Consider the following 13946-nt stretch of genomic DNA (forward strand, 5'->3'; position numbering starts at 1 on the left):
GCAGATTTTCAAAGGCTCTATCCACTTTAAACCAGACCTTCAAAGTTTCTCTTTAAAAAACAAACCTAATTCAAAATGCCAAGGCCACATTCCAAGGGATAACCACCATTTGCTTGTCAGTGTGGCCAAAATAATGTCTATGGTTTGTATAAGGATTTCAGGCAACACACACACACACACACACACACACACACACACACCACTCCTGCAACTAGTCGTGCTTAAACCCACAGCTCTCACTTCAAAATTCCAACACAACTGCACTCTCAGCGGGGGGATAAAATTCACCCAAATAATGACACAGCCTATGTAATCTCCTTGCCACCAGAGAAGAACAGAGCCTCCGGGCGTTTTATGTTTTGCTCACATTCTTCATGAATGGAGCGTGCCTCAGTGATCCTCAGATTAACTCTCCACCTGCATCATTTAAGCATTAAAAAAAGACTTTAAGGCCAGATCGTTCACAAGGCCTTTGTGAGACCGAATATAGGCCAGCCTGTGTCTCCATGCTACCGTGTGTGATTACTGGATTTGCTACTCAAAGGTCCTGTGCCTCTTGAAAACAAGGTTGGGGGAGAGAGAGAGAGAGAAAGGCTAAGAGAGGCCTTTCAAAAGCAAACACAGTAGAGGCATTCTACAGAGGGCAGCTAATGTGAGTCTGGCTACAGTAGTCTCTTCTGAGGACGTGCTGGACGCTGTGGCTGCAGCACTAAGTGCTCCGCACGCTTTTTGTGAACTTGGGAGAGGCACCACCACTGTGTCCTCAACCAACATCAAAAGTCACCAGGCTCAAGTGACTGCTGCCAACCCTGTGTACTTTCTAAAGGGCAACATAAAAGGGGGTGTTTTCGGCTGGGTGCATTTTCAGGCAAACTCAACGCTCTTCTACACATGCTGAAGGAAGCCACACCCAGAACAGGTTTCGGGGGCGGGGGCGCGGTTGAGGCATTCAACTCAAGTTCAAAAGACTTGCCGCCGCAGGGTACTGCTTTGCCTTTTAACCAGGACCTGTAATAATAAAGGCTGCTGTTGACTACTGAGGGCCCACCGTGCGCCGGAACAATTTCCACGGAGAATCTCGCTTACTCTTCCAACAATCTTATTACACAGAAGTTGTATTACCCCCATCCCACAGAAGAGACAGCAGGTTCAGGTTGGTAAATAAATTGCCCGGATCTGGAAAGCCATTTGACAAGAGGCACAGAAAATAACCACATGTGAAATGTTTGTCATATAACGTTAAGTGAAAAATAAAAACAACATGCCAAGACAAAACTGAATCTATATAATGACTATAACACTGTTAAACTGTATATAAACAAGAACTATCAGAGAGTTAAGATTTGTGGGGACTGCGGGATTTTACATGAATTATTCTTTCATTTTTATTTATTCTGGAGATGACCTGATACGGCTGTGAAATAATAAATATAAAAAATGTTGGAGTAATACAAAGAACAGCTAGAAATTTAATTCTTGTCCATTAATAACCTTCAACCTTGCCTTTGAAAGAACACCATCTGAATACTACTGCTTTCATTACCCACACCCCTTCCCCTGTCAGAAAGGTTCTGGACTGATGCCAGTCAGAACAGAAGTCACTTATCTCCCCACCCCTTTTCTTTCTTCTAAGGGGCAAAAAATTCTGGCCAACAAGTTTCAGCAGGTGCTTTTTCTCCCCTACCTAATCAATAACCAGTAATTTTAAAGCTTCACCTGCAGACTCACAGGAAATGAGCGCTTATCAAGTAACAGATACTTAATGTATTTCAAATCCAGCTTTAACACCAAAACCTGAAGGCACTTGCTGGGTAAGTTTGATACATATGAAACCGGACTAAAGTCTAACCAACTGCAAGAACACCAACATTCATTTAATTAGGATCATTTTAGTAAGATGGAGTGTGGGGAGGAGGGGATATTTTTGCTTTAAAAAATAGTTTAAAAGTATATCAAAGGTTTAAGTCATGAAGCAAGTATGGACTTAATAAGCCTCTACTTCCCAGGACACCATGTTGAAATTCTGGAAGAACTTAAGAGAAAGTAGCCCAGACTATTTTTGTAATTCTCCATTAATACCAAATGGATAGATGAAAAGAAACTGTGTTTTTTTAACTTCACAAATTTCTAGAACTGCAGGATTAGCAAGTAAAAGAATCCTAGCCAAACTCTACAAAGATTTATAAAGCTAGGAATTAACCAAACATGCTTTAAAGCCCTGTAATCTCCTAGGGTAACGCTAAACTTTCTTTAACTATTATTCATTTGGATACTATATTATTTTTACAGTTAAAATGATCCAGTTTACTTAACACACACACACACACACACACACACACACACACACACACACACACACACACCCCTCCTTCCTTTAAAGCAGACTCTATATGAAACACAAACGTTAAACCTCAGAAAGGTCAGAGCCTCTTTAGGACTATTTCCTTCTCGGCTCGAGGGGTAGGGGAGCAGGCAGAGATTATTTCCAAGGCAGCACTTCTTAGACTTGTCTGTGCATACAAACCACTTGGGGATCTGGCTAAAAGGAAGTTATGACTTAGTGGGTTCGGGGCGAGCCTGAGATTCTGCATTTCTAACAAACTCCCAGGTCATCTACAGACCACACTGAGTAATAAGCTTCTAAGTACCTTGCAGTTCCGAATTCAAGGAGCTTATGCTGTTTCTGTTTTTCATCACAACAAATGCGACAGCCTCCTAAGTGGTCTCCTGCCTCTTCTCTTGACCAGCACCCACCTTCCAAAACAATCATTATACTCAGGAACAAGACTGGCCTTTCCTTAAGGAGAAAAAAATCAGAACAAGTCACTCCCATACTTAAAATCCTTCAGTAGCCTCCCACTGCCTTCCCAACTCCTTAACTTGATTTACAGGACTGTGCATCCTCTGGCCTTTGCTTACTCTCTCTTGTAGTACCCCTCCTACCAACACTTCCTCACTCTGGACTCTAAGCTCCGGCCACCCTGGCCCTGCTTCAATTCCCCTACCTGGGTCCCCACCTGGAACAAGTTTATTTCTCCACTTGCTTCTACTCATCAGTCAGCTCGGCAGCATAGCGGAGCCACGCTTCCTCATACACTTCCTAACCAGAGGACAGCCTGCTTACTGAAAAGCAGGCGACCAATAAATACGTGTTAATAAACAAAGAGGACAAGAAAGCATGTCCTATACTGCTTAAAGCACTTTTATCATTTTATTTCTTAGGAGTCTTCTTGCTTTAAAATAGCCTAGATTGGTAACCAACTACTGAGCTTTTGAATGCCAAGTCCTTTGCACCCATGATATACAAACAACTGCCAGATTTTTAAGCAAGCCAATCAAGCAAAGAATACTGAAGTCAGAGAAAGGCTTTACGACGCCCCCATCATTTATTTCCCCCTGTCATTAGTTTTTCATGGCTAGGGCTTCTAAGAGTTGATAGAAACTTGGCAGGCAGAAGGGAGAAAAGGCACTAAGATCTAAAAATGGCTGGGATCTACCTGGCGTATTTTTGATAATATGCACAAGTATGATTCCAGTAGGAACCGATGAATGGCTGTGAAGCTCTCGTTCACTGGAAACTTGAAGCTCTGACAGATGACTGGCCCCATTTGGCAGTCAGGAGTTGGCTGAGGCCTGCAGATGTTAAATGGCTCCTCTAGTTTAGCAGGGTAGAGCTCATTCCTGACTGGCTAAATACCTTTTCCACTACTACACAATTTTGTTCTAAAACATACTTTTCCCTAACTCTTCATTCTTCAGTAAGAAATCAGATACAATATCTGCTCCTACCTGGGAGCAATTCATGCAATCTGTCCTTCCCAAATCCTCCCACCCCCAAACTGCAAAGAGGGTACAAACGATCCAATAAGGGAGCGTTTCTCAAACTTGAGTGTACATCACAGTCACCAGGCATGCTAGTTAAAAACCTATGACTAGGCCTCACCCGGAGAGTTTCTGATTCAGTAGGTCAGAAGCAGAGCCCGAGAATTTACACTTAGAGCAAGTTCCCAGGTCAGGATGCTGCTACTGGTCTAGGAACCTCATTCTGAGAACCACTGAAACAAAGTATTCCATAATACTACTTCATTCATTTACTCCTTAATAAATACTTAGTGACTTCTATGGGTAAGCCAGGCTGTATGAGACTTTTGTCTTTATGCTCCCAGACTTTGTGAAATGTAAGGAAAGCAGAGAGGCAGATACTCAAACTCTAACCAAAGGCAGGATGTGAAAATCACAGGAGATTGACCAAGGGCTTAAACTTTAAATCTTAAAGGAAAAGAATCCAAGCAGAGATTCTGATCACCTCTCCCTTGAATTAAGTGGCATCTGAACTGAACCTCAAAAAAAAAAAAAAAAAAAAAAGATCCTGACACAAGAAATAATTCCCAGGGGGAAGAAACCAGGAGAGCAGGAAAATGCAGGGTAGGTTTAGGGACTCATGAGTACCTTGCAGTAAGGAATAGCAGGAGCTGGAGGTGGGCAGGTCAGCTGGAGTCAAATCCCAAGTTTTTGCAGGGAGATCTCTTATCAGAGCCTGCATTTACGGAGGCTGGGGCAGCTGCATGCGGGGGAGGGGGCATTAGGAAACCACGGAGAGAGACTAACACAGAGGAGGCAGCAGTGGGGCTGTGAACAGACCCCTTTCTAGGCCCAAGGCATGAGAAGAGATGAAAATTGGGAACACAATCATCTAGAAAGCTTCCTCAGTAGCCAGGACGGTTTAGAGTCCCATTCTTTCACTACCGTAAGTGGCATCTTTTCCTCAAACGGAGTAACTATCTCCCTTCTCTTCTTCCTAACTGGTCTCCAAGAGTCCTTTTTACAGTCATCCCAGTCAAACATTGGACTTAAGCTAAAAGAATCAGTGTTCCCTTGACTGTCGGTGTTCCTAGACCACCAAAAACTGAGGGCACCACATGTCCAGAAATCTGAGCAGTTCTGCGCTCGTTAATTTTCCATGCCGCCAGAATGTATTCATGATATCTGGGTAATGGGTATTATGGCTCACACCTAACCTACACTTTGTGGTCCTATAGGAGAAGATCAAGTTTGGAGTCAGAAAACCTGGATTCTGGAGAGGTAGCCTCATACTGGTTGATCTTAATCCAATGATCTATTTCTTTATAAAAAGGAAGAGAATACTCCACAGGATTATTATTAGTACTAAGGAAATGCCCACTTATTTAGAACCTACTGAGTACTGGCTCCCACGCTGGGTACTCTGAATAATCTCATGTAGTTAATTAAGCAAGATGGTACGTATTCAAGTTAAGTGTTATAAATATTAATAATAATAATTAATAGTAGTACATCACTCAAAAAAGATTCTAATTCACAAATCTGCTTGGAAGTTCTAAATTTTGAGCTGAAACTGTGGTAAACTGGTGAAAAGAGTTTTTTTTTTAATTGGTGACGTATCCCACAAAGTTATCTGCGCTTAGAAAAATCTATAGTATCATAGTACAGCATTGGCAGGTATCCAGACCAGAACCCAGAAAATGTTCTTATAAATCTTGGCCACCCCAAGAAAACCAGGGTTATCATTTGTCACCAACTCTTTTGACTGCCACAGTGGGAAATATTTGAAGGCTATTACTTTATATCTAAGAACTTAAAGTTTTCTTCATGACAAGCAGGTGTAAACCCAGCAATCTTCTCTCTCTGTGGTTTAGGAAATTACACAAGGCAAACATCTAGGTACCATAACAAACTGGAAAGTTCTTTTTAAACACTTAAGAATGCATTTTTCCCATGAACTGTGGGTATAAAACCAGCAAAATTCTTTCCCTAACAGTTTAGAAATCAAAACCAAAAAAATGAAGAAATTCAAGGAGGCAACCCTGAGAGAGCACGTAATAAACTTGAGTGTAACACATTCCCACAGCCTGCAAATCTTTAGTCTCCTTCTATGTCCCAATGAAGACAGGTGACTCCATGATTCCAGAACTGAGCCAGAACAGCTAAGAGAAAGCACCTTCTCCAGAAACACCAGGTGCTGGATGTCAGGGTCAGGCTGCAAAGAAGGCAGAGAAAGTTCTTGTTGGTGTATTTCAACTAGATTCTGTCTTCATTATAACTCCACTGCCAGAACTGATAGAATCAGTGCTGTGAGGGGGCAGGTAGGAAGAAGAGAGAAGCAGGTTGGGGCTGGCATTTCACAAGGTCACCTTCTCTCTCTTTTTTGCAGAAATAAAATAATATTAATATCTAGAAGTCTTGGAGGAGAAAGTTCGAGAACAACAATGTTCAGCCTGAGCTCAACACAGTGCCTGGGACCTGAAACAAGCTATTTGACTCTCTACCTTTTCATCTTTAAAACCTCGGTTGGTGGGGGGGGCAATATAGGGGCAAGGGATTAAGAGGTACAAACTACTATATGTAAAATAAGCTACAAGGATGTACTGTAAAACACAGGAAATAAGCCAATATTTTATAGTAGTTATAAATGGAGTATAACCTTTGAAACTGTGAATCACTATATTGTACACCTGTAACATATATTGTACATCAATTATACTTCAATTAAAAAAAAATCTAAGTGTGCTATGACCACAAGATGAGATATAGACAAAGCTCCCACTAACACGTTTGGTGCATGGTGAGCACTCCATGAAATCTTTTTCCCACTACCCAACGGAGGAGACAAGGAGAAGCTTTCTGGAATAATGGAATGTAAGCACAGTCTTAAAAAAAACTGTTGGGGGCTTCCCTGGTGGCGCAGTGGTTGAGAGTCTGCCTGCCGATGCAGGGGACACGGGTTCGTGCCCCGGTCCGGGAAGATCCCACATGCCGCGGAGCGGCTGGGCCCGTGAGCCATGGCCGCTGAGCCTGCACGTCGGGAGCCTGTGCTCCGCAACGGGAGAGGCCACAACAGTGAGAGGCCCGCGTACCGCAAAAAAAAAAAAAATTGTAGGAAGGATTTCTATTGGTGAAATGGAAGGGCAGAGCCTTTGAGGCATGAGGTAGACAATGAAGGAAAAACGCAGGGCTGGGTTTCATGAGGAGCTGCAGGCCTGCCCACCTGGAAGATTTATTTGGTTGGAACGTAAAGAGCTGGAATAGGAATTTCGTGTCTGGGGCCATTTGGGGGAGGGTCCTGAATGCCAGGCTAAGGAGCCTGGAATTTAATTTACGCAAGAGGCAGGCGCAACAGCCTCTGAGTAGAGGAGGGGCAGGAGTACCGTCTGATAAGGGGTGGAGCTGGCTGAGGTGAAACTGGAGAAAAGGTATCATCATGAACTTCTCTGTTACTACAAGCACATTTTTAAAAAACATGTGAGGTTGAGTTTTGTTGTGTTTCAGCAGTCCTCTCTTATTTAAAAAAGAAAAACAAAACAACAAATCTAACTGTGTAAGATACACGAACAGATTCTGAGGAAGGTGGTAACTTAATCTTGCAGGTGAAATTCGAAAGAGATCTCGAGCGCGAAGTGGATATGCCTGTCAGGTGTGTGCCTGTCAGGTGTGTGCTGGGCGTCAGTGGTTAATGTCTGGAGCCATCAGAGGTGGAAGGTCCTACCTCTTACACCAGGAGCATCAGTGTGAAAGACATCACGCTGCACCTCGGCCCCTTAAGCCCCTCAAGCCCCTCAGTGAGGTTTTGTTTCTAATCACACTTATTTACTTACTGATAAATCTCTATAAACTATTTTATCTAAAAGACCAGACTCACTTTAACATTGTATTTCCCTTAGCTAGAACATTAAAACTCCGCCCCCTCCTGAGATTTTTAGGATCCAGGGTGAAAATATTTGAAACCAAGAAAACTGCAGAAATATCTCCTACAAAATCACAGCACTCTCAGACTCTAAGGTGTGGACGCTAAACAAATACGTTCATATTAGAGGCACTAAAAAAAAAATCGATACAGATTCAGAGGTGTCGTTTGCCAGTATTGGGTTGTAAGTACTAGGAAGGATTAAAAAGAGAAAAAAGGCAGCTTAGTAGGCATGTACGAAATTAAATCAGCAGACAGAATCTATATGTTATCAAAGATGTGATGACTGGAAGCACTACAAATACTAAACAGTAAGTAACAAATACCGGACGGGGGTCGGGGGTAGGTGGGGATGGGAAAAGGTTTTATCAAAAATATTCCTCAAGTTTTTAAAAATGCAATCAATTCCATGTGTAACTAAGGATGATGCCAACTGTTTGTAATTCTCCTGGGATCCACCATACTTGAGAGTTAATTCACCCTGGCTCAGTTCCCCAACACGGGTGGTTTTCTGTTATAGAAGAAATACCAACACTAAACTTGTGCAACTTCTAAACCGCAATATTTAGAAATAAGAAAGTTATCTGCAACTAAATTAGGGGACAAAGGTCATTCAAAAGAATCACCACACAAAATGTGGAGCTCACCCCTTTTGAAGGAATTTCCTTGGGAAACACGAGGTAAAATATCAAAGGCACGCGGTGATTTTTTTTTAATTTAAATTTTACTTTTCCAGAGAGGACAGTTTAAGACGTTTCCTGTGTGTAAGCTCCACCCTCCTCAGTGAGCAGTTTTACAACCGTCCTCAAACCTTTCAGAGTAACAGCCTTTTGTTATGGGTGGGCCTGTGGGCACACTGCTCCCCACACCTTCTGGTATTTTCTCCTTGGTTTTCATTTCTTCTGAGACTACAGGAGGGGGCTGACTGGACCTCAGTAATAGGTTTTCAGATCAAGGATCCTCCTTGGTGCTTTCTCCTTGGCAGTATGATACAATGAAGTGAGGAGCCTGGGTCATTTGAAGAAGAGGTGCATTCTGAATTCTCAGAACCTCAAACCTCAAACTGTGGGCCTTTGACCACACACCCAGAAGATAATGGACACACCCCACTCCTCTATTTACCATCTTCAAGTCCCCACCCCGCCACCAGCTCTGGCCCCTGCTAAGTTTTCCAAAAAAGCAAATTCTACCTTCGAAGAGCTCAAGAGGGATGAAGCAAAGACACACAACCATTCCCTAGAGAGAATGGAGCTTCCTCTTAGCTAACTGCCCGAGGAATGCAGCACAGCCTAGCAAATGTTTAAAATCATGTCCTGTTCTGCCTCTTGTTTTCCAGAAAAGTGTCATTACTGTCAACTATTTCACAAGACAAATAAACCTGTGAATGAAATATAGCCTCCCCGTCTCCCCAGTGAAAACATTCTAAGACTGAGCTGCTTCCTTCCTTCCTCCTCCTCCTCCCAGGATCCACATTTGCGGCACCAAGAAGAGTTAAAATAAGAAACATACACCGTCTGCAAAGGCTACTTTTTCACAGCACTAGAATCATTCCCAGCCTATTACCGATTCCAGGGGCTTCCTAACGGAAGGAGTTCTGTTTTCAGTTACAAATCCTTTTTCATGTATAAGCTCCAAGACACCACCGGCCAGGCTTGCTGGCTGGGCAGGGACAGCCAAGGGAAGGGGGCTGCAGGGGCCACTTCGGCCGCAGGCTGCAGGCCCATCACCCCACACACTGCTCTCCATAAAAATATTAGATTCGTTCAACTGTTTGAGATTAATATAGACTCCAAGAAACCTGTAATTGATCCAACTAATCTAACCCAATAGCACTGGAATGACAATAACTGGTTTTCATTATAAATTACATAGCTCACTAAATTGATGGCAAGGCTCTATCCCAACACAATACATCAAAAGGGTTAAAACTAAGCTTCAGAATCAAAACTGTAATTTACCCAAGGCTTAGGAACAAAAAGACCACTCCCTCCTTCCCTTTGCTATTGTTCTACAGGGTGTCCAGCAGTGCACTTTACACCTTTAGGCTTCCCAGAGGTAAAAGGCTGGGTGCTGGGAGACGGAGGCGACCCGGAATCAAATACTTGCATACTAATAGGTCTATTATCATTGATCTACTAAAATGCAAAGACAGCTAAAAAGAAAGAAATTGTGTGTGCAGTGGGCAGCAGATACCTGACAACCAAGAGAGCCCAAGGGAAACTGGAGATAGAGACTCCAAATGGTGGCTTTTCTGGAGTGAAGAGTGAGAAACTGTCTCCTTTAAGTAGTGAATGGGGTGCTCGCAGCCAACCAGAGGCTTTGGGGCCGGGCGCGCGGCCGCCGGTCTTCATTAGGGTCACGTACCATATGGCACAAACAAACCCTCAGAACCACTGGAGGCAGCACGGCCCCCGGGCAGGCCCGGCCTTTGAGACGGGAGTTTACCTTGTAGCTGCTTGAATCTCCCTTCCAGCTGGTTGTAGTTGTAAGGCACCTGCCCCGTGTAAGCCGGCGACAGCGGCCCGGAGATGCTAGCCGTCCTCTGCAATTCCATTATGCCCAGCGTAACGCCCCGGCGGGCTGCACGGTGGAAATCCCGCTCCAGCCCCCTCCTACCCCCATCCAACACGCAGCAGCTTCCGCAACGCTTGGCTCCCGGCCCCGGCTAAAAGGGCTGGACCTTAGGCAAGCCCCATCCCGGTGTGAAAGTCCAGCAGGCAGATCTGATAGGAAGTTGGCCGCAGGAGAGTCCACCTTAGCCCGGCCACTCACGCATCTAATTCCTTGTGGTTTTCCTTCCTTTTGTGGCCCTTGGCTCTAGGCTTGAAATAAATTACCGAGGAGGGGCGGGAGGGCGGAGGGAGGGAGGCGCAAGTCCTACTTAAAATTTTTTAAAAATATGGCCAATCCTAAACACGCCTCGGTCGCCGAGCCCGGGAGCTCGCGGGCACAGCGCACACACCTCCTCCCGGCTGCCCTTGGCGGCCGCCGGTTTGTAATTTAATCAGGAGCCACTCGCCGTGCGCTGGGCGGTGATGTCACCTTATTAGCATAACTGCATTGTAGAGGAAACGCAGGCTGTACCACAAGGGGCGCGGGGGAGGCCGGCCGGCCGCGGCCCCCACCCACCGGCCGCCGCGGGGCCGCCGACCCCCGGGTCGGGCCCAGGACGCGCCTGCCGCGGTGGTACCTTCCCAAACAAAGCTGCTGGAATTACAATCTTTTGTTGAGAGCCTCACGTAACGGAAAAGTCTCCGATTACTATCTCATGAAAAGGAGGCGGCCCGGTAGGGTAAGGCGCCCCGCAGGTCCCCGGCCGGGGCGGCTCCTCCACTATTTAGCTTCAGGAGCTCACGCAGCCATGCGGGCCGCGCACCTGGGCGCTCAGCGTCCTCACCGCGCGGGCACCGACCACGCGGAGGCGGCCCGGCCGTGCCAGCGGGTCAAAGTAAAAGTCCCCCTGGGCGTTGGGCAAGGCCACAGCGAGGGGGGCGGGGGGGAGCGTGTAAGTTCAGGCTCACGTAAGGATATTCTCAGCCGACCTGCAGCTGCCAGTACGAGACGTTAAGCGGAGGTTTTCCGGGATAACACCGGCCCTATAACAGTAACTCAATGCAAGCTTTACGGGAGCACCGACTTGCAAGGCATTGTGGGAGAAAGGTACACAGGTAAACACCTCCAGGATCCCTGACCTGGATGACTTCAGGAACCAATGAGGAGATAAAAGAAATCACCCTGAAATCCTCCTGTGATTTGTAAAACAAAGCCTTTAAACTTATGAGTTCTTCAAAAATTTAAAACTCTCCTCCCTAACTTCTCCCACCAGTCTCAACCAAAAACAAAATCCTCTACATAGACAATAACAGTGATCAAAATGTGTTCTTGGGAAATAACTGACCCTAGTTACCCACCCATCCCCTTTCTCAGTAACTACAGGCAGACAACAAATTACAAATTTAGCGTTTCAAGTGTGTAGCCTTGCAGCCATACTCACTGAAGAAGGTAATTTCATTCCTAAGGGATTCCAATCTGCCCTGAAGAGATGGGCCTCCACCACAGGTTTACTTTAGTCCCCAGGGCACTTGTAATTCAAGCAACTGCATCCTGTTCAGGGCTAAAGTTAAAACAAACTCAGAGTCTAGCTAACTGCTCAACTCGGAACAACCCCATTCCTTCCATCCACACCGCTGGGTTTTTAATGCATCCAGTGTCAACCTTGAGCTTTCTAAAGCCAGGCCCAGGATTCGAAGATATTTCTCCACATCCAAGATGTAGTAAAGCACTTTCTAAAGCCCCTCTACTGCAATTCAAAACACGGACAGCAAGGTGGCAAAATGCAGGGTCTTGGAAGAAGCACTTGACTAGGATTCCCAAGACCTGGGTTTCTAGTCCTGGCCAAGCCTCTTAATCACTTACGACCTTAGAAGAAACCCCGGATTCTTTCTAAACCTCTGCTGTCAGACAGGGATAATTCATGCCTACCTACAAGATTACTGAGGGGATGATGTGAAAATGCCCTAAAAATGGTCATACTATTCAAAATTAGAAGTATGTTTTGCAAAATGCACCTCTTCTTGATTTTTCCCCCACGTATCACATCAAGGCTACAAAGAGGAGAATGGAGAATTTTCTCATTTGAGATCTTTTTAACGGGCCCCTCTTCACTATTAAATATACTGGTGATATGGTAAGTCTCTAAGTGTCTAGCTATGGGCACACAAAATGAGACTGCAAAGTGCTTGACAATTTACAACACATTTTTAATCTTTAAGCCACTGAGTGAACAGAGTATGAGTCACCACTCTTAGTCTCCCTCTCAGTTCCCTCTGGTACAGGGAAGTAGGTAAAATAAGCTTTCTAATTCACCAGGTTACATGCAATGTGATGGAGGGAGAGGCTGGGGCTCGTGTAGCCACGTTGGATACTCAAGAGCACACTTAGAACAAGCCAGGTGAAGTGGACACATGTAAATATTAGAAAGAAAGGTTTTGAGGCTAGGAAAGGGTTTAATAACCCCACAGGGGCAGGGGGTGAGACGTGGGAATGCTGTGTTGTGATGGGGCCAGGGAAGAAGAGGACCCAACCCTAATGGCTCACGTGACCAACCTCCACCTCAGCAGCGGGAGGAGGTAAAGGACGGCCAGAGCGCTCATGCTTTATTCCACGCAGTATTTCCTGGATGCCAACTGTACGCAGGGCACACTGCCTGGTGTTTTGGAGGAGTCAAAGATAACTGGGAGAGATGGTAGCCAAAGGAGATGGGACAGATACGCCAATAGTCCAAAACCAGAACAGAGTGAGGAGTAGGTAGGGGAGCTGCACAGGAAGGCAGGAAGAACCACCCCAGGAGGGAGTGGCATTTGACCAGACCTTGAAGCACAGGTAGACTATCAACAGTCTGAGATGAGGGGGAAGCTCTTCTCCTCGTTGGGGGAAAGTAGCCCAAATAAAGGCACCAACTGGACTGTCGGGAGAACAGCACCAGCGGGTGCTACCGTTTGACTGAAACGTAAGGAACTAGGGTCGGGCGGGAGGAAAGCCAAGAGAGGCAGGCTTGGAACCACTGGAGATTTTAGAGCCAGAGGAGGACGGGTTCTGGGTTGGGCTCTAGGGACGATTAATCTGGCAGTGGTAGATTAGAATGGGTTGAAAGGAGAGAGACATTAAAGGCAGCAAGGTGGTCACTGCAGTTGTCCAGGTCAAAGGGCTAGTCAGGGTACGGCAATAGGAGCAGAAAGGAATGGGATGATGCAAGAGTTAATCCATAGGACTTTGGTAACCAATTCAAGTCCTGTGGGACTTCAAAGTCTTTGGGAGGTTCAAAGGCTAGGGGTGAGCTTCAGACTCTGGGGTTTTTAGAGCCGGCTGTAGGGTACAGGGGGGGAATGAACATTTTCTTCCAGACAAGCTGCAACTCCACAGGGTGACATGTCCAGAAGCAGTCAGGGACGTGGAAACAGAGCTCAAGGCTGAAGATACAGCCCGTGCACAGACTGAGAGTTGAGACTGCAGTGGGCTGAAGCCTAGGAAGGGATGTAGGAGGCAAGCGGCCGAGCAGAGAGCCCTGGGGAAGGCCAGCATCTGGGAGGAAGGAGAAACAACAGTGGAGACACCAAGGGATTCATAGAATGAAAGTTCAAGAGAGGGGAGAGATAGTCAAGGAGGGAAGGTGGTAGCCGGATGGCAGCACGTGCTGCAGAAAGAACAGGGAACAGAGAACAATCAG

At 45.7% G+C, this 13946-nt stretch overlaps 1 protein-coding gene across 5 annotated transcripts in view; it reads right to left on the reverse strand.

Moving 5' to 3' along the window:
• The window catches only part of SPTBN1 (spectrin beta, non-erythrocytic 1), a 196002-nt gene that overhangs the window by 101132 nt on the left and 80924 nt on the right, over window positions 1-13946 (reverse strand). Inside the window, exon 1 of one of the 5 annotated variants that reach the window (XM_022597345.2) lies at window positions 10166-10767. The exons of the other annotated variants lie outside the window; for them this stretch is intronic. Within the exon in view, the coding sequence (XP_022453053.1) occupies window positions 10166-10274 (109 nt within the window). The 5' untranslated portion in view covers window positions 10275-10767. Of the gene's footprint in view, window positions 1-10165; window positions 10768-13946 lie in introns of those variants that run through there. 5 annotated transcript variants of the gene reach the window in all.

This window comes from Delphinapterus leucas, chromosome 13, assembly GCF_059928025.1.
Source record: "Delphinapterus leucas isolate spDelLeu-1000000601 "Yukka" chromosome 13, BTC_Dleu_Yukka2, whole genome shotgun sequence".
NCBI lineage: Eukaryota > Metazoa > Chordata > Mammalia > Artiodactyla > Monodontidae > Delphinapterus > Delphinapterus leucas.